The following is a 26,028-nucleotide window of genomic DNA, read 5'->3' as shown; positions in this document are numbered from 1 at the left end:
CTGCCCCAGCAAACGCACACATGCATCACACGGTTTACAATGCCCCAGAAATCCAAACATTTACTGCTGCCAGTCAGTGTAGTCTGACGACACTTTTCTTGCCGTGTTTTCCTTGAATCGTTTTCAGCCCCGGCCACGAGCTTGTTAACCGTCGTTAAATGTGGCATAAGTGGCCATTTCAGCGCATGTAAAAATCATTCCGGAGTTCAACTGTACAAACTGATGTACGGCAGGGGTCTTCAAACTTTTCTTGACCAGAGGCCCCCGCCCAGGAAAACCAGGGACCCTCCCCATCATAAAGATTTAGCTTTATGTCTTATCAGGTGAAATATTATGGCAAGGAGAAGTAATCAACATTTGAAATGAATAGATTTGGTAGATAGTTATAATTGGAAGAGGGAGCGGCAACTCTAATAATATAACTTTCTATGTAATAGGCTAACTCGAACGCATTGACACAAACCCATGTCCGCTAGTAGCAGCTGTTTAACTTGTTAAACAAAGGTTAGCCATGTGTTGGCAAAAACGAATGTCCACGTCAAGAAAGCTTACTAGTAGATAGTCACACTTACAGTGACTGGTATTCGTGGGTGCTTTTTTAAAAGCCTATGTCAGATACTCCAGTGACTGTAATTTTCTCCAATGAGTGTACTTTGCTCAATATTAGGAGTTGAGAAATAATTTTGACATCATTCAAAGGGAGATATTCCTGTGTCACAACAGGCCATGACCTGGAGTCCCATAGGGCGGCACACAATTGGCCCAGCGTCGTCCGGTTTTGGGGAGGGTTTGGCCGGGGGAGCTTTACTTGGTTCATCGCGCTCTAGCGACTCCTTGTGGCAGGCTGGGTACCTGCAGGCTGACTTCGTTCATCAGTTGAACGGGGTTTCCTCCGACACATTGGTGCAGCAAGCTTTCGGGTTAAACAAGCAGGTGTTAACTTCTTTGGAGTAGGGGGCAGTATTTTCACGTCCGGATGAAAAGCATGCCCAGAGTAAACGGCCTGCTACAAAGCCATAAAAGCTAGAATATGGATATTAATAGTATATTTTGATAGAACACACTCTGAAGTTTCTAAAACTGTTTGAATGATGTCTGTGAGTATAACAGAACTCATCAGGCAGGCAAAAACCTGAGAAAAAATCCAACCAGGAAGTGAGAAATCTGAGGTTGGTCTATTTTCAACTCAGCTCCTATTGAAGATACAGTGGGATATTGGTAAAGTTGCATTTCCTAAGGCTTCCACTAGATGTCAACAGTCGTTAGAACCTTGTCTGATGCCTCTACTGTTTAGTGGGGCCGAAGGAGAGAGGAATGAGTCAGGTCTGCCATGAAGTGACCATGCTCTGACCATGCGCATTCACGTGAGAGCGAGCTCTGTTCCATCGCAATTCTGAAGACACAGGAATACTCCGGTTGGAACATTATTGAAGAATTATGTTAAAAACATCCGAAAGATTGATTCAATACTTCATTTGTCATGTTTTTACGGACTGTAATATAACTTTATTAACTTTTCGTCCGTACTTTCCGCTGGACCTGCCCGCGCGTCGTGAGTTTGGAAAGTGTACTGAACGCTAGAACAACAAGGAGGAATTTGGACATAAATGATAGACATTATCGAACAAAACAAACATTTATTGTGGAACTGGGATTCCTGGGAGTGCATTCTGATGAAGATCATCAAAGGTAAGTGAATGTTTATATTGTTACTTCTGACTTCTGTTGACTGCATAATATGGCGGCTATATTTGTGTCTTGATTGGGCTCTGAGCACCGACTCAGATTATTGCATGGTTTGCTTTTTTCGTAAAGCTTTTTTGAAATCTGACACAGCGGTTGCATTAAGGAGAAGTGCATCTAAAATTCCATGCATAACAGTTGTATCTTTTAGCAATGTTTATTATGACTATTCCTGTAAATTGATGTGGCTCTCTGCAAAATCAAAGGATGTTTTGTGACTTCTGAACATAAGGCGCCAATGTAAACTCAGATTTTTGGATATAAATATGAACTTTACCGAACAAAACATACATGTATTGTGTAACATGAAGTCCTATGAGTGTCATCTGATGAAGATCATCAAAGGTTAGTGATTCATTTTATCTATATTTCTGCTTTCTGTGAATCCTCTCTTTGGCTGGAAAAATGGCTGTGTTATTCTGTGAATAGGCACTCACCTAACATAATCGTTTGGTTTGCTTTCGTCGTAAAGCTTTTTTGAAATCGGACACTGTGGCTGGATTTACAACAAGTGTATCTTTAAAATGGTGTAAAATACATGTATTTTTAATGAATTTTAATTATGGGATTTCTGTTGTTTTGAATTTGGCGCCCTGCAGTTTCACTGGCTGTTGAAGAGGTGGGACGCTAACGTCTCACGTACCCTAGAGAGGTTAAGAAGCGCGGCTTGGCGGGACATGTTTCGGAGGACTTATGACTCGACCTTCGCCTCTCCCGAGCCCTTTGGGGAGTTGCAGCGATGAGACAAGATCGCAATTGGATATCACGAAATTGGGGGGTAAAATAAATGAAGATATTCTCCTATTTTCTTCTGTAGGTACTGTATGTAATTCAAAATGTGTTTTGTTTAGTCTGTTACTAGCAATATTAATAAAAACATTTAAATAATTTATTTGCGGACTCCCTGTAATAGCTAGGGGGCCGCGGACCCCAGTCTGAATATCCCAGGAGTTCTCACGCACGCTCCAAACATTTATTTTAAACGTCCCTCCCTGACATAAGCAGGCTCCACAAATAACTGATTTATTTTTAGGATGATGATATTACTGTGATCTCACTCGTAACAGTCACTATGAGTCTGTTTCAGATCAAAGTGGGAGCGTTCAGAGTTGATCCTTTAAATGAGCGTGGGAGTGACGGTCCAGCCAAACCGTCTTCACAAAGTTGATAAACCAGTGGTAAAACGGGCTGAAACCCGAGCAGGCCAGACCAGGTCAGTTACATCTTCAGGGCCTGATGTTGGGAACCCTGGACGACTTCCCACTCCTTTATATTATCAGTAGAAAAGATGCTGTGGCTTGGAGAACGCACCTGATACTGTCCAAAGTGTACAGTCTATTATATTGGAAACCTAACAGACACGTTCATTTCTAGATGTTATATGTTTTTATGACTGCTGCAAGATGAATTGCCTCTGAGGACATTAACGTTTTCTGAATCTGAATTCTGATGTTTTGAGTATACATTTGACATGGTTTTTGTGTGTATGTGTCCGTGCGTGTCCTACGTGTGTGTCTGATCTCACTGCGTCAACTGAGCTTAATGAAACATCCCACGTTCAGTCTGTTTAAAAACACACACATATACATACACCACGCATATAATATAGACTCACACACATGCATTAACAAACACAAAAAAAGACAAACGCACACTATTTAGCCTAAAAGCGATTCACACACACACACACACCATAAAAGCCAATGAGAACCAGGCTCAACACTATGTTGACAATCCTTCCCTGTCTAGTCATTGTCAGGCGCTAACAGACAGGACAGGTTTGGTATCGAGGCTTATCCTCCATGGTGATTCAGCCATGACAACAACCGTGGGCTGCCTGCTCCCTTCCTTTCTATAGGACAGACAGATCAGATGAGACAGAATGAAACCTCAACAAGCAGCAACCTGTCTGACTGCATTAGTTGTGTTTATAGGTAGGTCTACTCTGTGAGCTGAAATGTTGCTATGCTAAACCTCTTTTCGGGAGGCTTTATTGTAGAGATAATAGGCCTATGTATGGTGGGGCAAGTACTACACTACACAGTAGTCTGAAGAACGCTGTCATAATAATGTCATGTGTAGTTATGTCATGGTATTGATTGGCTCAGCCAGGAGGAGGAGAAGACAACATACAGAAGTTCATGTTTGCATTCAGGTGTGTTTCCTGAGAGCTTAACAGAGTTCTACACTGAACAAAAATATAAGCGCAACATGTAAAGTGTTGGTTTCATGAGCTGAAATAAAAGACTCAGAAATGTATCTTAAATTTGGTGCACAAATTGTTTAACATCCCTGTTAGTGAGCATTTCTCTTTTGCCAAGATTATCCATCCGCCTGGGCGGTGTTGCGTATCAAGAAGCGGATTAAACAGCATGTTCATTACACAGGTGCACCTTGTGCTGGGGACAATGAAAGGCCACTTTAAAATGTGCAGTTTTGTCACACAACACAATGCTACAAATGTCTCATGTTTTGAGGGAGCACAATTGCATTTTATCTATTTGAAGACACAGAAATGCAGTGATGAGATCCTGAGGTCTATTGTGAAGGCCATTTTTTTTTAAAGGTATTTGTGACCAACAGATGCATATCTGTATTCCCAGTCGTGAAATCCATAGATGAGGGCCTAATGAATTTATTTCAATTGACTGATTTCCTAATATGAACTGTAACTCAGTAAAATCTTTGAAATTGTTGCGTTTTATATTTTTGTTCAGTGTACAGTATGAATGGGAATATGTCTGTTATAGACTAGACAAGCACCACACAGTATCTGTTCCAATATTTGCTGAGTCCTGCAGACTCTCTCAGTCAATAACGCACAGCCGTATGCAATAAAGGTGAAAAATACAGATCCTAAAACTTAACAGCACATGAAAGACGGGTGTTCATAGAAACAGACAGCCTTTATGTTTTGTGACGCAAATAATTCACCATAAAATGTAATACTGATATCATAAAATCCAAGGCTCGTGCTTCAAACAGGAAAAACACAGACCAATAAAAAAAGGACAATGCCACAGAAGAATCCAAACAAACCATCAAAAACATATGAAAACAAAAGTCATGAGAGAACGAAGCCAGAAAATAGACAGCCATCACCACGACAACCTATTTAGAACCCTATGGGGGGGATAGAAAAACCTGCTTGTAATTCAATTGGGCCAATGTGCATATACAGAATTTTCTTAATTCCATCGTTGTGGCGATACGGCTGGATGGCTACTGGGCTGTTGCCAGAGCACAGGTTGCCCATTTGAGTGACATATGGATCCAACCAACCAGAGCGGTGTTGGAGCCGTAAGCAGCCAGAACAGACATGACGGGAATACAGAGGACTGTATTAGCATTAGCACGCTAACGCCCTCGCTACGGATCACAACACTGCAAGCACATCAGAGACAGAGAGAGAGGGAGGGTGGGAGAGAGACAGGGAGACGGGAGAAGGCTAAGAGAGAGGGTGGGGAGAGGGAGAGAGAGAGAGAATGACCAGAGATTAAGAGAACTGGACATCACCAGCAACACCATAAGCTACAGTACAGCTACGCTAATAATACACCATGTCAATGCAGAATGAGTACATTGAGCAAGCTAGCAGGGTTGCTGCTATCAAAGGTTATCAGTTTGACATCAGATGAAACACCATTGACTTTCTCAATGCCAGGTGTGCGTACTGAGTCAACCTCATAGACAGAGCTGTTAACAAAGGTTATCAGGCTGCTTCTAGATGAAAGCCCCCTCAGCCAGCAACGCCACGTCAGGTGAGGAGCTGATACGATTAGGTGTTTCTCTGAGTAAGCACTATAGGCTGGTGTTGTGGAGCCGCGGTAGATAAGTGCACGATTTCCTTTTAATGAGTGTGTGTGTGTGTGCCGGAGTGGCGGTGAGCCCCAAAATGAGATGCGGCCGGCCCGCTGAGACGATCAACAATCTGGGCTCATGATTAAACATAGAGGAGGGAGATTACATGGCCTACCGTGGCTGCCAAGGTGACTAACCTCCAACTGCCTCCTTTGATTTCCACTCTCCCTCCTCTCGTCTCTCTCTCTCTCCCCACTTCTTCTCTCTCTGTCTCTCCCCTTTTCTCGACTCCACTTCTCTGGCTCTCTTGATTTTTCTGTCTCTCCATCTTGTTCTTCTCTTCTCTCCCTTTCTACTCTGCCTCTACTCTTACCAGTGCAATTACTAATGCATTAATAGTTTTTTCTGACCACATTAACTGACCAAGAAAGACTCTGAGCCCTAATTGTAGTCTATAACATGAGACCAGAGTTTTCCCTATCCCTATACCTATAACTGATGCATTAATGTTACACAGAGGGTTTTCTTTAATGAAAAGTTCTCTAATGTAAAACATGTCAAGTGTGGTATTCCTCAAGGCAGCTTTTGTGGCCCTTTACTGTTCTTTATTTTTACTAATGATCTACCACTAGCTTTAAACAAAGCTTGTGCGTCTATGTACACTGATGATTCAACATTATACACATCAGCAATAACTCAGGCATATGTATATGTACTTATGTGTGGGTAACTGTCAGTAATGTGTGTAAATGTCAGTAGGGCTTTTTTTTATAGTTCTATTGTTCTTATTTAACATTTGTGTAGTTCAGTCCTTGAGCTGTTCTTGTCTATTGATGTTCTGTTTTATGCCATGTTTCATGTTTTGTGTGGACCCCAGGAAGAGTAGCTGCTGCTTCAGAAACAGCCAATGCAGATCCTAATAAAATACTGCAGGTTATTCCATTCTATTTCATTGAACATTTTAAATCAACAGTGCTGCAGCCTGATAGGGACTCATATTTACCTGATGACACTATCAACACTACATCTGCAGTTTGAATGCAGCCTGAGACTGAAACTGGCTGAATGAGTGGGAACTAATAGTATTTCATTGATTGAGGGAATTTGACAGCGTGTGGTTGTATTGTATTGTTCTCCTTTAGCCTTGGCTCCTGTTTCCCTCCGTTCAGAGGCTGCTGCTGCGTGTGCGTGTGTGTGTGTGTGTGTGTGTGTGTGTGTGTGTGTGTGTGTGTGTGTGTGTGTGTGTGTGTGTGTGTGTGTGTGTGTGTGTGTGTGTGTGTGTGTGTGAGAGAGAGAGACACTGTGCTGTGCCTCTGCTCTTTTCTAGCACGCTTCAATCGATGGATAAAAACCTGGGCAGGCAGTTAGTTGTATCGTTGGTCTTTATTGCTAACTGGCTGGAGTACGGTGCAGCTGTGTTGTTACAGGGGCTGTAATGGAGATGTCTGAGGAGAGAGGAGAGGTTAATACCGCTCTGTAATGTGTAAGCAGCACCGTGCACCGCCAAGCTCTGGGCTGGTGCCACCGATTCAAATGTTTTCCCCACTAAACTGCTGACCCCATTCTGAGGCCAAGAAAAATAGGGAGAGAAAAAAACACTCAGACGAAAGAAAGAAGATATGAGCAGAAAATGTTTGAATAAGCCCTGGTCTTTAGGGAGGAGGAATTCCGCCTGTGATCCAGCTAGGAGAGGAAGGAGGGAAGGATTTCCCAGTCTCTTTAAAGCCTGTGGGGGAGACTTTAAATCTCCTTACCTCTCCTCTGACCCTCTACCCCCACAATATCCTGGAAATACTGGAAATCTTTGGGAGTCAACCAATTTCACAGAAAGCTATCTTGAATTCCATTTACATGTGACCCAAAGCATCAATCAATTTTAAAAGAGTAACAATACCACTGATGCTAGAATGTTATCTTGGGCCATTTTAATTCAATTTTCTTCCGTTGAAAGTTATCTTTTATCGCCATACAGAGTGTAGAGGCAAGCTATAACTTGTGTCAAGTACTTTTGAACGCTGTGAATGCAAACCGCACATTGCTAGTCAAACACCGCACCATATCATTAGTGGTTGACATTAGGAAAGCAGATTATACTGCACATTGCCATGGAACACACTGCTAGATGAGTGACTGTAAACACTAACTTAGTCATATAAAGCCGTTGTAAATGATTTTCACGTTGACATTGTGACCTGTGGAGTTCCATCAGGCCCTACTGGAGTGTGACCAGCACAGTATGGATGGCCGGGTCACTGTGTGTCAAAAGATACACGTCAAATAACACTATCTGATGCGTCAAATAACCTTTTCATTTGAGGAGCGAAAAATAACAAAATATATTATAGAATTTGCATGCGCAAGCCAAGCGCCACCACTACAGTCAGTAGGACTGTCAAAGCTGTCAACAAAGGTCTGCAAACAAACACACACAACAGCCTCTAATCATGTATTTGCCAAAACCGCGTTGGCAAAATGCCATCATTTGTTCGACCGAATGGGAAAACGGCTCTGTGAGCATTTGAAATAAGATCAGGATCAAACAAGCAGGATAGAAAATGTTAGCTAGGTAGTCCAACATTTTCCCCAACATACCATCCCCAAGGCAGGAGAGAAAGGATGGCGATACTGCTGCTTCTGCCTGCCTGCCAGCCAGCCAGTCAGCCAGCCAGCCAGCCAGCCAGCCAGCCAGCCAGCCAGCCACAACCCAAGCAGTAGCACCTGATTTATCCTTGCTATTCTCCTATTAAAATCAGACCTCAGTTCATAAAAATAAAGAGCTAGCTAACTAGCTAGATAGCGAACTAAACAACCTAGCAATGTTGCCCCAAGCAAGTTTCATATTCTGACTAGTGGCTTGACCAGAACATCCCCAACCATCAACCAAATATGAATACTGTTTTATTCATTTGGTGGATTAAGATGGTGACACATACAGTTGAAGTCGTAAGTTTACATACACTTAGGTTGGAGTCATTAAAACTCGTTTTTCAACCACTCCACAAAGGTATTGTTAACAAACTATAGTTTTGGCAAGTCGGTTAGGACATCTACTTTGTGCATGACACAAGTCATTTTTACAACAATTGTTTACAGACAGATTATTTCACTTACAATTCACTGTATCACAATTCCAGTGGGTCAGAAGTTTACATAAACTAAGTTGACTGTGCCTTTAAACAGCTTGGAAAATTCCAAGAAATGATTTCATGGCTTTAGAAGCTTCTGATAGGCTAATTGACATAATTTGAGTCAATTGGAGGTGTACCTGTGGATGTATTTCAAGGCCTACCTTTAAACTCAGTGCCTCTTTGCTTGACATCATGGGAAAATCTAAAGAAATCAGTCAAGACCTCAGAAAAACAATTGTAGACCTCCACAAGTCTGGTTCATCCTTGGGAGCAATTTCCAAACACCTGAAGGTACCACGTTCATCTGTACAAACAATAGTACGCAAGTATACACACCATGGTACCACACAGTAGTCATACCGCTCAGGAAGGAGACGCGTTCTGTCTCCTAGAGATGAACGTACTTTGGTGCAAAAAGTGCAAATCAATCCCAGAACAACAGCAAAGGACCTTGTGAAGATGCTGGAGGAAACAGGTACAAAAGTATCTATATCCACAGTCAAACGAGTCCTATATCGACATAACCTGAAAGGCCGCTCAGCAAGGAAGAAGCCACTGCTCCAAAACCGCCATAAAAAAGCCAGACTACAGTTTGGGGATAAAGATTGTACTTTTTGGAGAAATGTCCTCTTGTCTGATGAAACAAAAATAGAACTGTTTGGCCATAATGACCATCGTTCTGTTTGGAAGAAAAAGGGGGAGGCTTGCAAGCCAAAGAACACCATCCCAACCGTGAAGCATGGGGGTGGCAGCATCATGTTGTGGGGGTACTTTGCTGCAGTAGGGGCTGGTGCACTTCACAAAACAGATGACATCATGAGGCAGAAAATTATGTGGATATATTGAAGCAACATCTCAAGACATCAGTCAGGAAGTTAAAGCTTGGTCGCAAATGGGTCTTCCAAATGGACAATGACCCCAAGCATACTTCCAAAGTTGTGGCAAAATGGCTTAAGGACAACAAAGTCAAGGTATTGGAGTGGCCATCACAAAGACCTGACCTCAATCCTATAGAAAATGTGTGGGCAGAATGAAAAAGCATGTGCGAGCAAGGAGGCCTACAAACCTGACTCAGTTACACCAGCTCTGTCAGGAGGAATATGCCAAAATTCACCCAACTTATTGTGAGAAGCTTGTGGAAGGCTACCAGAAATGTTTGACCCAAGTTAAACAATTTAAAGGCAATGCTACCAAATACTAATTGAGTGTATGTAAACTTCTGACCCACTGGGAATGTGATGAAAGAAATAAAAGCTGAAATAAATCATTCTCTCTACTATTATTCTGACATTTCACATTCTTAAAATAAAGTAGTGATCCTAACTGACCTAAGACAGGGAATTTTTACGAGGATTAAATGTCAGGAATTATGTAAAGCTGAGTTTAAATGTATTTGGCTAAGGTGTATGTAAACTTCCGACTTCAACTGTATATAGCTACTGAAACAGATGTCGTTTTGCTTTGTTTTTGCAGATCTTTGGGGGATAACTTTTTTTATTTTTTTTTACAAATTGGTGGACGGGGGGTCGACATTGTTTGCATCTATCAGCTAGCTAGTTTGTTTTCTGACCAGCACTGTCCCAGAGCTTGGGGAATTGTGTTGCTCATGCAGGTGTGGCAGGTGTGCGAGACAACTTTACCAGCGTCATAGCATACGTACCAGTGAAGCACTGTGACATATGAAATACGAGTGATAGTGTAAATACTACGTAAAAAGCGTTTGTACACTACCGTTCAAAAGTTTAGGGATACTTAGAAATGTCCTTGTTTTTGAAAGAAAAGCACATTTTTTGTCCATTTAAAATAACATCAAATTTATCAGAAATACAGTGTAAATATAGTTAATGTTGTAAATGACTATTGTAGCTGAAAACGGCTGATTTATTATGGAATATCTACATAGGCGTACAGAGGCCCATTATCAGCAACCATCACTCCTGTGTTCCAATGGCACGTTGTGTTAGCTAATCTAAGTTTGTCATTTTAAAAGGCTAATTGATCATTAGAAAAGCCTTTTTCAATTATGTTAGCACAGCTGAAAACTGTTGTACTGATTAAAGAAGCAATAAAACTGGCTTTCTTTAGACTAGTTGAGTATCTAGGGCATCAGCATTTGTGAGTTCGATTACAGGCTCAAAATTGCCAGAAACAAATACTTTTCTTCTGAAACTCGTCAGTCTATTCTTGTTCTGAGAAATTAAAGCTATTCCATGCGAGAAATTGCCAAGAAACTGAAGCTCTCGTACAACGCTGTGTACTACTCCCTTCAGAGAAGAGCACAAACTGGCTCTAACCAGAATAGAAAGAGGAGTGGGAGGCCCCGGTGCACAACTGAGCAAGAGGACAAGTACATTAGAGTGTCTAGATTAGAAACAGACGCCTCACAAGTCCTCAACTGGCAGCTTCATTGAACAGTACCCGCAAAACACCAGTCTCAACGTCAACAATGAAGAGGCGACTCCGGGATGCTGGCCTTCTAGGCAGAGTTGCAAAGAAAAAGCCATATTTTAGACTGGCCAATAAAAAGAAAAGATTAAGATGGGCAAAAGAACACAGACACTTGACAGAGGAACTCTGCCAAGATAGCCAGTATTTTGTACACTCTGTGTATTTAAGCCAGTCTAAATGCAAGACAAACAGTGGACTGATGAACCAGACCTGAACTGTGGAAATCTGTAATTTGGAGCAAGAGGAAGATTAATCTTAGCACTGCCAATTAGAGGAGAAACAAATCTACCCATAACTACAGAGACATAAAACATCTCTCTCTCCTCTGTCTCTCTCTCCCCCCCACTCTCTCTTATACACACAATCCCTCTATACTTCCACTTCTCTGTCTCTCTATCCACCCTTCTCTCTCTCTCACACTCTCTCTTTCCATCTGGCTCAATGCTAAAAGGCAGATACTATTTTCATTCTGTCCTGCTGTTTGTAGGCTTTCAGCACAAATAAGGCAATACAAAATACCCCAGTGAGTGTTGTTGTTTGTGGGAGAAATGAGCCATCAGCTATCAGAAAGTCATTGGCCATTATGACACACAGAGTGTATGTACACCCACTATACACCATTAGTGATTGTATTTGAAGTCTGTCTGAATCCAAAGCATAGGCTGAGGGTATGTGGAATCTCTGGATTCAATTCACCAATTTAGACAGAGCTACAGTAGCATTTTCCCACTAATCTCCACAAAAATGGGGACAGCTTCAAAACAGGAGCAATTCCCGACCTATTCTAACACTTTTCACAAGCGACTGCAAAAACATTTGAATGTACCTCGATACAACTGACGCTGGGTTTAAATGGAAAAACAATAAATTGGCTGTGTGAGGGACGACGTGCAAGGACATTTTTATCTGTCGCTAATGGACGCATGGCGTCCTGCTCCTCATGGCTGATTGGCTGGGGCATATAGAACAGTATGGTAATAAAAATAACAAATGAGAACAGGCCATTAGAGTCATTGACGAGCGCAGGGTTCCCACTAATTAATTGATCCTGAAACTTCATGTATTCTGCAGCGGGAGGAACCTTAATTAATCAGCCTCCATACATCTCCTGGCAGCTGCACCGTACCGCCGTCCTCTTTTCTCTCCATCCTTCCTTCCCTCTCTCTTTCATTTCTTCTATCCTTCTCTCCATCCCTCTTAATGTCTCCTGTTTTAATTGTGGTTTGGAAATTATGCCCTTGGTCCCTGAGGAGAGGGATGGATGGATGGAGGAGAGGGAGGACTTTGAAGAGCAGCCTTCAACATTTCAAAATGCCTTTCAAAGAGCCACTGGCCCCCACCGCCGGCCCCCACCATCCTCCACAAGCCCCCACCATGGGCCCCCACCGGCCCCGGCCCCTATCTTCTCTGACTTTCCGGGTGTAATTGATGTGTCCCTCTCAGCCATCCGTCAGGCTGACCAGCGCTCAGTACATTATCCCCCCAGACAGCCACCAGGTTCCTAAGTGATTCCGGTGGCTCAAAGTGTTCCTCACCAGGGCAGAAACACGCCTCAATCAATGCCATAAATTACCCCGGCTAATTCCATGCAGTCAATAGCCACGGCAAAGAGGTGATGGGAGCCCATCTGGGAGAGTGAGATCCAACATTTTATGGTGCGGGAAGGAACGAAGAAAACGGGTAACGTCATACTTCATAGGTTAAATGAACGAACAGAAGAGAGGAAAGAGCTTCAGTCAACCTTTCTTTGAATGAGAAGCTCTGAAAGTAGCAGTGGAAAGAAAAGGCTAGCAGAAAGGACAGAGGTCTTCACCAATGGAAGAATGGACGCTGGCCACAGCCACATTTCCACTCCAGTGTAATGATTGGATTCTATTAACTTGGCCGAGGCAAGTCAGTTTGTCAGAACAAGCAGCAGCAGCCACTGGTAATAGTTCCTCCCTGGCTTGTTGACACATTTTACCTCTTTCATTTCACAGACAATCTCTCTCTCTCCCCCCTCCCCTCCAACACATCAAACACTAATGTTTCCTTCAAATTCCTTTTCCTTTCTGTCTGCCAACTTTGACATCACAGGAAATTACAGTGGAATTGGCAGCCTTTTTACTTTCAAGTTCATTCCACTTCCAAAGAAATACCTGTCTAGTCCTGTCATCAGACAGGTCCTTCTGCCATGCTCCCTGCACTGTTTGTTCTGCCTCCTGTGGACCAATGTTGCCTCTGTCACATCACTGACACACAAAGACACAGACACACACACACACACAAACACATACACTTAATTGAACACAGCTCCACATTTGCTTGAGGGCGGAGGCTTTCCTTCAGAGATAAAACATAGTTCAGCTGTGCTTTAAGAAGAGGTGGGAGAGACAAAACATTTACGTTGATGCCACACAGCTGGGTTACTGTGTGAGCCTGCTGAGGAGAGCTGGGGCTGGAGCTGTGTGTGTGTGTGCGTGCGGGTGTGTGTGTGTGAGAGCGATTTAATACCTGTAGGTGCTCCCAGTTCTTTCCCAGCATCTCACTGGAGTGCTCCAGGCTAAGGGGTGGTCATGGCAGCTCTACCCCCCCAGGGAGAGGACTAAACCTGGGATAGAACTAATCTACACGCCTGTCACTGTTCCAGACAACAGCGATTAACCACACACAGACACTTATACAGGAGGCAGAAAAGCATCCCTGCCACAGCAGGCCCAGTCACACTGTCACTGGGAAAAGAGGAGAGGGGATCGATGTTCTGGGGCCATGAATTGTAAAGGTAAACCCCTAGCCAACCTATCCACTACAATGCATAGTGGGAGGGAGTACTGATACAAGCAGTAACCTGGATGGTGAACCCACACTCAGCCTAAACACAACACACAGACACACGATACATGACAGCCAATAGGGCATCATGGGTGCCACCGACGCAGGCCTGTGACATCACGTTGCCTGGCAACCATCCAGCACGCCTGTCTACAGCACGCCAAGCCCTCTGCCTGCCGGGAGCACAATGCATCCTGGGGGATAGACAGTCAGAGGCTTGTCATGTAGCAGTACATCACAGACAGCCCTGGCTCCAGCACCAATCAGAAACAAGATGCTCTCTTTTGCTCTTTGACCCTCTCTCTCATCGCCTAGTCTCCATTTGTCTTGCTCTTCATCCTGTAAAGATGAATCTGATGATTCAAATGTTTCCATGTCTCCAGATATAAACTCATTACTTTTCAGTTGGTTATATTTCAGAAAATATTTCAGATAATTATAACATTTAGAAGTACGCTTCCCTTGGCCATAGCGAGGGATAACAACTCATTTTATTTGGCTGATTATTCTGCGTGGCGGCTCTGTGATATCTGCTGGCCCTATGGTCTTTCATCTTGTTTTTAATAGCTTTGATTTTCAAAAGACCAAAATGGAATTTGTGTGGAGTTTGTTTTGTGTATGTGTGTGTGCATTTGGGCCAGGACCATACCAATATCGCGACCCTCGTTAGTATCGTAGCAAGGAAACAAAACACAAATCAGATTTAAATTCTTTAGAAAAACAGCCCTAATGTTGGAAACAAACATTATGTTGTCATCCAGAGTCACATATATTTAATTTCCAAGCTATAGCAAACCATTTTTGCCATGAAAATAAATATTGCGATACGGGTATTCTTCCGGCTCTAGTGTGCCCGTCCACTACCCACTCATGTATACGTGTGTGAGGGCTAGCCTGTGTACGTGTGTTTTTTCACAAAATCCCTCTCCTCTGCTAGAGTAGGTCTCTGATGCCTGTGTGTATGTGGCAGCCCGGTCACTGCAAAAAGATGGCGATTTCGGACGCTCTAAAAGGTCCCGAAAAAGTCGATTATATGCCGTCCTCGGCGCTCACCCCAACAAAAATGTCAACGATTGCCTAGCACTGATGATCGCAGCCGGAGAGCACTGCTTAGACCACTGCGCCTCCGCAATTCACAATGCTCTACCAAGCCGTGACACTACTTGATGATAGTTGATGTAAACAGCGGGTTGTTTTAACCCTAACCTTAACCACTCGGGATTAATACCTAAACTTAAACCTCTGAGTTGTTTCTGTTTTAACCCAGTAACAACCCAGAGTTAACCCTGTAACCACGCGGGACTAATGCATCAAAAATAGACGTTCATCCATAATACGTCAAATTTCGAAGGGAAACTATGAGATCTTGTTGTATGTGGAGCCGGAGTGTGCTGATGTCATCAGAACAAGCCAGAAGCAGCCTACAGCAAGGAAGTCTCTGACGTGGTCTCTAGTCTCAGTCAGTCTGCGCGCACACACACACACACACACACACACACACACACACACACACACACACACACACACACACACACACACACACACACACACACACACACACACACACACACACACACACACACACAGCCACACACACACACAGCCACGCTGGATAGACCCTGGGGTCCAGCTATAATCAGGGACAACAATGAGAATAACATAGTAGAGAGCTAATATTGAGCATGAGAATGGGAGAGTAAATAATGAAAACAGTTTAAACAACACAGTTCATAAAGCAGTCTATACTGCTTTATGAACAGTGTGGATTACTGGGTAGTACTGTGTACAGCATTTACTTCAGAATACACTGGGTCTGGCCTCCCGAGTGGCGCAGTGGTCTAAGGCTGTGCCACTAGAGATTCTGGGTTTGAGTCCAGGCTCTGTCGCAGCCGGCTGCGACCGGGAGACCCATGGGGCGGCGCACAATTGGCAAAGCGTTGTCTGGGTTAGGGTTTGGCCTGCAGGGATGTCCTTGTCCCATCGCACACTAGTGACTCCTGTGGCAGGCCAGGCGCAGTGCACACTGACACGGTCACCAGGTGTACAGGGCTTCCTCCGACACATTAGTGCGGCTGGCTTCCGGGTTAAGTGAGCATTGTGTCAAGAAGCTGTGCGGCTCGGTTGGGTTGCGTTTTGGAGGACGCACGGCTCTCGACCTTCGCCTCTCCCGAGTCTGTAAGGGAGTTGCAGCGATGAGACAAGACTGTAACTACCAATTGGATACCACGAAATTGGGGAGAAAAAGTTTTTTTCGTTTTTTTTTATAATACATTGGGTGTGTGTGTGCGTGTGCATGTTTGCATAAATGTTTTATATAAATGTAATCAGAAAGAATGAAGTCTGTTTGTCCTCTTCAATATCATCTGTCCTCTCACTATGTGGGCAACAAAACTTGGCGAGACACATTAAAACTCAGACCATCAGGCCAGGTTAAATATAGCAGTACAGCAGGGGGACGAGCATTCTACCCAGAATAGACTGGCCTGCTTTCAACCAACCAACCAACCAACCAAACTGACTGAGCCATTGGCCTAGTCTCTGTATTGGGACATATAGTATCTCTAACTCACTACACACATGCATGTACGCAAACATACAAACAAACACACACACTTACACCTGTCGTGACTTGACTTTAACATTAATCTGAAGACTGTTATTTATCTAATTAACTAACTATGTTTAATTGTTACCCGATTATATTAATCATGTAACAATTAACTCATTAGGATCTGGGGCACCACGAGAGCGGTTCTTTAAAGAGTTACCATCTCCCAAATTAAACTCGAAAAGGTCTTTACCTATCAATAAACAGTCAACTTATTAATCATAACCTTGTATAATATCACCATTCTGAACAGTCGTAACCTCCTGCATCTGCAAAAACCCCAGCCTTACTTATTATTCAGTACTACATAAATTGGTTTAATTATTTTTTTACTTACTAATTCAATGGGAACACAAGATAAACATACACACCTTGCACCGGTTATTGACTAGAGACTTAATATGCTGAAAACAACAGGTCACTAGTGGAATGACAACAACATGGCTGCTTGTTAAAGAAGAGAGGGAGAGAGGGACAGAGACACTTAACATTGGTACATTCAGAAACTACTCTCACCTACAGTGACCATTTACTTCGCACACAAATCGCCACCCGCTTTGAGTAAGACATCATGAATGTATTTACGTGAAATGTCTGGGTTCACCGGGGATCTCTCGGTGAACAGGGCAGCCTTGGAAAGGGGGTTGGGCCTTTTCGTGGCATGCTTGTAAGGCTCTGATTGTACAAAATGGTTCCAACAAGTCTTCTACTGTTGTCCTCTTTTGTAGTTGTCCGGTATCCGATGACTTGTCGTGTAGTCCTGAACAGAACTACAGAGTTGAATTTCCTTCCATTCGCTCTTGAAGATGCTTCTTTTAAGATAGGCCAGCCATCCGCGTCGATGGTTTGAGCAGAGTAACAGGATGGTCCTTCTTAAATTCACTTTCAAGGATACTTTACTTAGGACAGCTAGTCAGCCGTACCAGTGATTGCCCGGGAGGTGAGTTTATCGTCTCCACCTTGTGTTGAGATTCATTGTAGAAACCACTTTAAACATGCAGATGTAGCTTCACGTTTTTCTGGCCTGGTGTGTTTTTTTTTAACCCATCATTTATACAGTTTGCTGGAAAGGAGCAGTTCTGGCAGGCTGGCACGCTCCCTGACCTCACTCTGGGCGGTAACTACTCACTGTGCAAAGTTAGGTCAAATAATTATCTCTTATAGCTTCTCAAATCACATCCCACTCTTAACAAAAACACATTCAAAATTGTGGAGTATGGAAATTTCATATATGTAGTGGGTATAATTTCCAAGTTACAGTATTTCCTTTATAGCATTTTTAATGACATCACAAAAGAACAAACAAAATGACATTCGTGTTCTTTAGATCACCTCTGACCATTCCCCACGTTCTATGTTAGAAATATTGTTCCAGCATTCGCTTTTGAACGTGTTAGAGTTTCAGCGGGAAAAAGTCTGTTGAAACAGAGCGCAGGGCTGAATCTTCTCCCTTGATTTACAACAGGGCGTGAGTTGTTAACCCCCACTAGTTATTTTCTTCCCCCTCTAGGGTGAGATGGGGTCTGATTGAAGTTATTCATTGCAAAACTGATCTGACCTATTTGGATTCTCATGGACAGTCATGACACACCAAATGGGATTAGCGTGTGTTAAACAGGGAAACACATCATTGTTTTGAACACTGAATCATCGTCTTAGTGAAGTGCAACTCTGGGCTGTGAGATACAGATTTTGACTGTTGCTAGAATGACTTCCCAGTACTGGGTTTGGTTTCATCACACTACAGACATCAACGAGCCCATTTCAGAGCGAGACAATGGGGAACGCATTGATGAACACCGCTGACAATTCCAGATGCCAGCCACGGAAATAAGAGCGGTGGCACTGCATGGCACAAATCTGAAATGAAATACAATAGATAGTGTTCCAAATGAGAAACAAATATCCCTTGTAATGCTACTTATGACAACTGTGACAAGTCCTGTAATCTATTGTACAGAGGATGCTTTCTCAATCACACTGAGATACTTACTAGTCAAACTGACACACTATTGTACCATGACATGATACACTCAGAGAACACAGCATGGCTTGGTATTAAAGTACACTCAAATCAAGTGTCAACCATCAGGGAGGAAAATAGTTTTTTTCCTGGTAAGTCGCATGGTGGCCCTAGGGAGCAAACTCCTGGCCCTAGGGAGCAAACTCCTGGCCCTAGGGAGCAAACTCCTGGCCCTAGGGAGCAAGTGTGCAACAAAACAGTAGCACAATTTTAAAGCATCTTCCTCATATGGACATAGTGTACATACCTGCTGTTGAGGGTACTGCATGCCGCCCATGCCCGCCTGGCCCCTCCCCTGCATTCCCATTGGGTATCTGTGTGTAGCGGGCGATCCGTATGGCTGGCTGGGGTAGGGCCCGCCCTGCTGCTGCTGAGAGTAGGGGTTGTTGCCCATCCCGTAGAGATGGGAGCGCTTCATAGCCATGAAGTCCACGGAAGCCACCTAGGGGGAACACAGGAGAAGGGAGAGAAAAGGGTTAGTGCCACTTTTTATAGCAATACTTTTAGAAAATCTATTCATGCCATATGCAGTTAAGAGCGCACCAGAATACATGATTCACTGTCACATCTCTCCAGGGGGTTGATGCCCCTAGGCCTCCCTACAAAGGGTTCTCTCGGGTGAATCTAGTCCATATCCACAACTGGTTAGTGGACTACATGGGTATAATATAACAGTAATATCAAATACTTCTGTTTGTCAAATACCCTTCTTCTGTTTGAACAACTGTTACACAGCACACTGAACCTGAAAAGAGAGAGGTGCCAGGAGCAATCTATTCCTTTCAAGTATTTCACATTTACAGGTTCTTTTCTGGGTCCCGGTGAGTTAACGGGGAAATCGTAGCCAAAATGTCAGGCTGTTAATCCGTCACCTGTATTGTGGATTCGTGAGCAAGGCAGATTATGTGGAGTGTGATGTCTCCTCTCCGCTGTGCTGCATCATGGATGATTTATCCAACTAACCACACATTTACCACAACCACTGACTGTACCCACAGACTAAGGACCGCAACCACTGACTGTACCCACAGACTAAGGACCGCAACCACTGACTGTACCCACAGACTAAGGACCACAACCACTGACTGTACCCACAGACTAAGGACCACAACCACTGACTGTACCCACAGACTAAGGACCACAACCACTGACTGTACCCACAGACTAAGGACCACAACCACTGACTGTACCCACAGACTAAGGACCACAACCACTGACTGTACCCACAGACTAAGGACCACAACCACTGACTCACCATGCCTATTGACCACAGTGACCATAACCTGACCACATATAGAAAAGAGATATGCTACTGAATATGTTGTATAAGTATGTGGAGCAAAGCCTGGTACTACACTACACCTGGTACTACACCTGGTACTACACTGGTACTACACTATGTATAGGCAAGACAAACACATTTTCACAATTTCACTAATATTTATCCAAATCAACAAATCACAGCTTGTTTCTGGGCTCATTCAGTCGATTTGACCTACTTAAGTAGATTCATGTTGAAAAATAATGTTAAAATAATCATTTATATTCCTAAAAGATCCGTTGAAAATGATGCTGTTGCTGCTTCCTGTTGTCATGGCTTTTTGATTTATAGCCCAGTGTCAAAACACTGGTTTGAAATGTCCACATTAATAATGGATTAGCTGAAATATGTCGAGATATTTTGAAGAACAAAAATAGAAAATTACTGTCTACACATACGGATCTGATTTGTGTTCAGATTACTAGTATTTTGCTCAATTAGTACCTTATAAACTGCACACGTGTCAACATTAGTCAAGTATCCACTTGAAGCTGGAATTGATGAGCTTGTTCTTCTATAATCAATAGCACAAACAAATGAATCACTCACATTGATATTGTGTGAAAACCAATGGAACTGGGATGATTCGCTGCCGTTACATGTGCCGTTCGTGCTCCTCTAAAAGACAAACCACAACGAACTTAGGTATACTACCCATCGATAGACGAGAACCAACTATCCATTTAGCAACTCATCTCCTTGTGGGACGATGTTTACGGTAGATGGCCAATATGAAAAAGGAAACAACACTATTTTGACTGGATAATTTCAACGAACCAGCTCTCCACAGGTAGTTCTAAATAGTGAAAGGGCTCTCATTTGAGTGACAGCTTGACTGTCAAATCCGTATATTTACATGTGGCCAGCAACCTTTAGAAAGGGAGCTCCCCGTTTTTTCCTTGCTATTTGAAAGTGACAACTGCTTTCTTAGTCCTGTGACGGACAGGCGCTTATAACAAAATGAACGGTACCAAACCAAAGATATTAATCTGGTTAAAGCAATCACCAATCTGAGGTAATTACACTCAATTGTATGAGGTAAAAAATTTGACCTTGTGTAAGGTGGTAACACAAACTGTCCACATTAGGGGAATTAGCACATTATAAAATAATTTTATATGGCAAAATAATGTCAATTTTGGATGATATTATATGTTTCCCACTCACAAACTATTGCAGCAATTACATCTATTTCCCACTCATTTTAGAGAGTTTAGAGAGTGTAAAAAAAATACACTCAAACACAATGTGTCTACTATGTAACATCTGGTCCATACGACAATGTGATGTAAAGGTTTAAGGTTGAAAACCCATTATCTGGGTACCACATACACTGAACAAAAATATAAACGCAACATGCAACAATTTAAAAGATTTTACTGAATTACTGTTCTTATAAGGAAATCAATCAATTGAAATAAATTCATTAGACCCTAATCTATGATTTTCACATGACTGGGCAGTGGTGCAGCCATGGTTGGGCCTGGGAGGGCATAGGCCCACCCACTGGGGAGCCAGGCCCAGCCAATCAACGTGATCTGTGGTTGTAAAGAAATGTGTGCACAAAACTTGAGAGAAATAAGCTTTTTGTGCATTTGCAACATTTCTGGGATCTTTTATTTCAGCTCATGAAACATGAGACCAACACTTTACATGTTGCATTTATATTTTTATATAAAGCCAAATAATCACACATACACGAGAATGATAAAAGCCTATTATATAAAGTACACCCAAATGTGTGAGGTTCAGAGGTTCATTCTTTGGAACAAAATTTATTTTTTTAGGAATATCATTTTCCACATGACCCTCTTTAAACTTCATCATTTTAAACCTAGAACACATCATAGCCACTTTTGGTATTTCTGTATTCTCCCTGCCTGCCTCCCTACCTGCAGCAGTGTGTCTGCCTTCCCCTCCCTGCCTGCCTAACACCCCTATTAATTAGACAGGCGAATGGCTAAAGGGTGCCGCTCTTCAATCCACACATCCAGGGCACCGTGCCGCTCACTCTGCTCCGATATGAGACACACTCAGGTCGCACCTCCCTCCCTCTCTCCCCTTTCCTCCACTCCCTCCCTCCTTCCACTCTCCTCCTCAGTTCATCTCAAGTGGGTCCCCTTTTCCCCAAAACGCTGAGCGCAACTTGAACAAATCTCCTCATGTCACTTCCAAGTTCAAAATGCCACTGCTACACTAAGACGAAGAATTAGGGCTCCTGAGATTGAGGAAGGAAACACACACACAATTCAATTGGAAGGAGACAGAGAAATGCTGAAATGTCTAAGAGTTGCCTCTTAATTAAAGTTACAGCATAACTGCAAGCCATGGAGGCTGCAGCAACATAACTTGGTTTCCTAAACTCATTTTAGATCTCCTAAAATGATAGAAATGTTTTTTCCAATGCTGTCCTATAAAGTTCAATCAAATGAGGTTTCATCCCAAACTAGGCCTATTTCTGGGGATGAGTCAACTATATAGTTCATACTATACCAAAAGACTACCTTCGATGAGGAACTTTTGTCCCTTGGAGAAACATCTGTACTTTTGAAAAGAGATGAATAGTATGAATTGAATCATGTTTTCGCCAAAGGGGACTGTAAATAAAACAGTCCCAGGGAATAGAGTAGAATTGCTTGTATTTGTTCCAATGTATTTTCAGTTTGGTTCATCTGGGCATGCCATTCAATTGAGGTGTTAAGAGACAATACTCAATCTGAAATTCAATTGATGAACTCTCCTGCAGTTTCCAACTCTCGTGAGCTTATTGCAAAACAAAGCTATTAAGAAAGAACACGAGCAAAATTAGTATCGGGTGAAACCTGTTAAATTGCTTTTCAGACTTCTATTGACTCTGATTTTATGACTTCAAAATGGTTTCAGTCTTTCACTTTAATGTGCAAAGTTGTTAATCAGCAAAAACAAAACACTCCCCACAAAACAATGTGAAATGTGAATTATAAAACAACAGAATTTACTAATAAAAATCAAATAGACATAAAAGCAATATGATTTAATGGTTATTATTATAATTTCATTTTGAATGTGGGTACATAAATCAAAGATTTATTGGCTAATTTAACTGTTTGCCTCCTATACGCGGTTGTGTGATTGTGTTTCTCTGTGTGTGTGTGTGTGTGTGTGTGTGTGTGTGTGTGTGTGTGTGTGTGTGTGTGTGTGTGTGTGTGTGTGTGTGTGTGTGTGTGTGTGTGTGTGTGTGTGTGTGCCTGCATGTGTCCATATGCAGCTCCATCATAAACTGCTAGTCTTGGAGCTGTTGAAAGGAGAAGCCAGTGTCAGCCCAACTCACAAACACACACACACACACACACACATAGATCCAACACTGCAGTCAGGCCAGTCACAGTGACCATCACTGTCCTGTCCTCCACACAGATGACCAAATCACCACCTCCCTCCAACATAAACATTGCCGCACCAGCCACAGCTGCTAACCTGTGTTTATCCTCTCTCCTCTGGCATGGGTTTGGTCCAAGGCTGAGTCGGATGGATGGTCCAGAGGGAGAGGAGCGAGGTCTGAGCCCGCCCAGAAAAAAGCCCTGTTGGCTAGCTGTAGTTGGCTGCTCTCGTCCAGTCCCAAGCCTCACAGCATAGTGAGCATATGTCCATACATCATACTGGTTACCAGTATGCTAACACTATGTGCACATCACAAGAAACAAAGAGAACCAATCACCGATGTTTAATGTAATTAGCTATACTGTAGACGGATATCATTCTCCATCCATTGTACCAACCCCTGTCCCCTGAGAATTGACATGCAGACACAGAAACAACAGACAATCTGAATGACATCCTTTCCAAGTAAAGAAGCACAAAATCTGCCGCTTCCTATGAAACCACATGGCTGTGCCTGCAGTACAAAGCGCTGCGTTAGCCCGAAACACAGACGGTTACGGACCGCTGTTTCATACTGAAGAGAACAGGGAGGAAGAGACTGCAGGGTTGGGGAGGGGAGGGGAGATCGACTTCCATATTAATGTGTGCAAATTCCCCACTCCTGCTGACTAAGATTAGAAAATTAATTTCATGGATGCAAAGACAATACCGATGTCATCAGGCGGAGAGGAGAGGAGCAGGCTCTTAACTCTTCGTTGCCCAGTCACGATGACAGCAAAATACACAGTGAAGGATCATCTGACAGCAAATGTTGAATACATGCATTCTTTGGAATAATTTACATGTATAAGCTCTGGTCCAGTCTTTTACACAGTCACTGATATTTAACTACTAGCCTGAATGGTCTTGTGTCATGCATCTTCTAAACTAATGTTACAAAGGGGCCCCACGTAACATTCAGCGGGTAACTGCACCGTACTCTGCTGGTAAACGGTTAAATAACCCTACAACAACATTGACCATGTGGTCCACGTTCCCCGGCAGTGTAAAGAAGCAGACGCTTTCCCAGGACTGAAAGTTTGTCAGTGAATCTTTATAAATACAAAATCTCATTCCGCTTGACACATCAACCCTCGCCGCGTTGCAAAGCGTCTCTTTACAAATGTCAGCGGTGAGCGTGTGAATGGTCCGTGGGGAGTCGTGGCGGGGCAAATTGGCTTTGCTCAGCCCAACAGGCTCAGTTCTGGGTGGCACAGGCAGCTAGGCATGAAGGCCGGCTACGAATGAGAAGCATGAAATTATCACAGAGAGGGAGAGAGGGAGGGAGGGAGGGACAGAGAGTGACATAGAGAGGAGAGACAGAGAAGAAGAAAGACAGAGAAAGAGAGCCAGATAGATAGTGAGAGAGAGAATAGAACGAGATAGAAAGCGAGAGACAGATATAGAGGTAGAGAGAGAGAGAGAGGAGGCAGATAAGAGTGTGTTGTCATGCAGGCAGGCAGGCAGGCAGCAGCAGTAACATCATACTATTGTGTTGAGATCATGCTGGTAATTGCTCTCCCTGGTGTTAGGATGCTGAGGCTGCTAAGGTGCCAGTCGGTGAGAGTGCCCTCCGCATTTGACACCAATATTTACAACACATCCCTGTGCGTCTGCAAACGCATCCCCCCTGCGCTAAGGAAAAGTGGCTGAGTGTTTGGTTCCTCGCGGCGAGCACGCAGCCGTCATTAGACCAGGCAACAGAGGAGGGATGGGGGGGGGGCGGGGGGGGGGGGGGGGGGCGCGAGAGGGAGGGGAGGGTAGCTCATCTGTCTGAGGAGAGATTGGGGTCAGACGATGGCAGGAACTCTTTTCCTCCTGGAAAAAGACTGAGACTGAGGGGGAAAAAAGCTCAATGACAAAACGAGAGGTGTGTGACGACGGACACACACCAGCACAGAATGAAAACAAATAAAGAACTTAACAGAAAGAGACACATTCAAAACAGCTTGGACCCAAACAACTTGGACGAAGATTCTGCCAACAACCAGCCCAGCTCTCGCCACACCAGATCCATGCCAGTATCCTGTATCCCTCGCCAGTCAGTCAACAGTAATGAATTGTCAGTGTTATGCCAGGTCTGCAATGGTAGTGCCACTGCCAACAGATGCACCCATTGATTCTACCATTAAATCGTCAGAGCCACATAAATAGATGATGAGACCTATCTCTCCTGGCTGGCTGGCCGGCTAGCTGGTGTCTGAGGAGTCCTAGAGGAGAGCTGATATTGATGTAGAGGAGGAGAAAGAGGAGGCGGATGCTGCCTGTCTCTCCCGGCCTCTCTGAGGAGCTGGCCTGCGCTGTGTTGGAGTGCTAGACGTTTCACTTCCTGTCAGCAGAAACCCTGAGAAAGAGTTTCAGACGCCACACAGTTATTTCATGTAAGGGAGGGCAGTCGTGGCACGAGAGGAATGTGCTCCACTTTCCCTCCCAGTCAGTCAGAGACGGAGAGCCAGGCAGGCCAGGCAGAGAGGCATGCTGTTGGAGAGACGAGACACCGGGTCGGACGGCCACAGCCATATGAAAGAGGGAAAAACACAACAATAACTCCATTGCTCCAGGGAGGATAGGAGGCTATTTGTTTATCAAAAAATCTGCAGTGTTTTTTCTCTCTCTTTAGAGACCAGGCCCGCCATAAACACTGATATTAAATATACACTAGTTATTCAGGGGAATTACCATCTAGGCTAATAGAATGGTCTGGAAGGGGAAGTTATAGTTTACGGCTCCAATAACTATAAATGAG

The 26,028-nt window shown here is 43.5% G+C and overlaps 1 protein-coding gene across 1 annotated transcript in view; it reads right to left on the bottom strand.

Annotated features, from left to right (window-relative positions):
• LOC120023325 (AT-rich interactive domain-containing protein 1B-like) overlaps positions 1–26,028 on the bottom strand; it is a 215,623-nt gene that overhangs the window by 167,226 nt on the left and 22,369 nt on the right. Inside the window, exon 2 of the mRNA XM_038967342.1 lies at positions 18,810–19,004. Coding sequence (XP_038823270.1) covers positions 18,810–19,004 — 195 coding nt within the window. The remainder of the gene's footprint in view (positions 1–18,809; positions 19,005–26,028) is intronic.

The sequence above is a fragment of the Salvelinus namaycush genome, chromosome 28 (assembly GCF_016432855.1).
Source record: "Salvelinus namaycush isolate Seneca chromosome 28, SaNama_1.0, whole genome shotgun sequence".
Lineage (NCBI taxonomy): Eukaryota > Metazoa > Chordata > Actinopteri > Salmoniformes > Salmonidae > Salvelinus > Salvelinus namaycush.
Note: the sequence above shows the minus strand (reverse complement) of the source record. Positions and strands in the feature narration are given on the sequence as shown.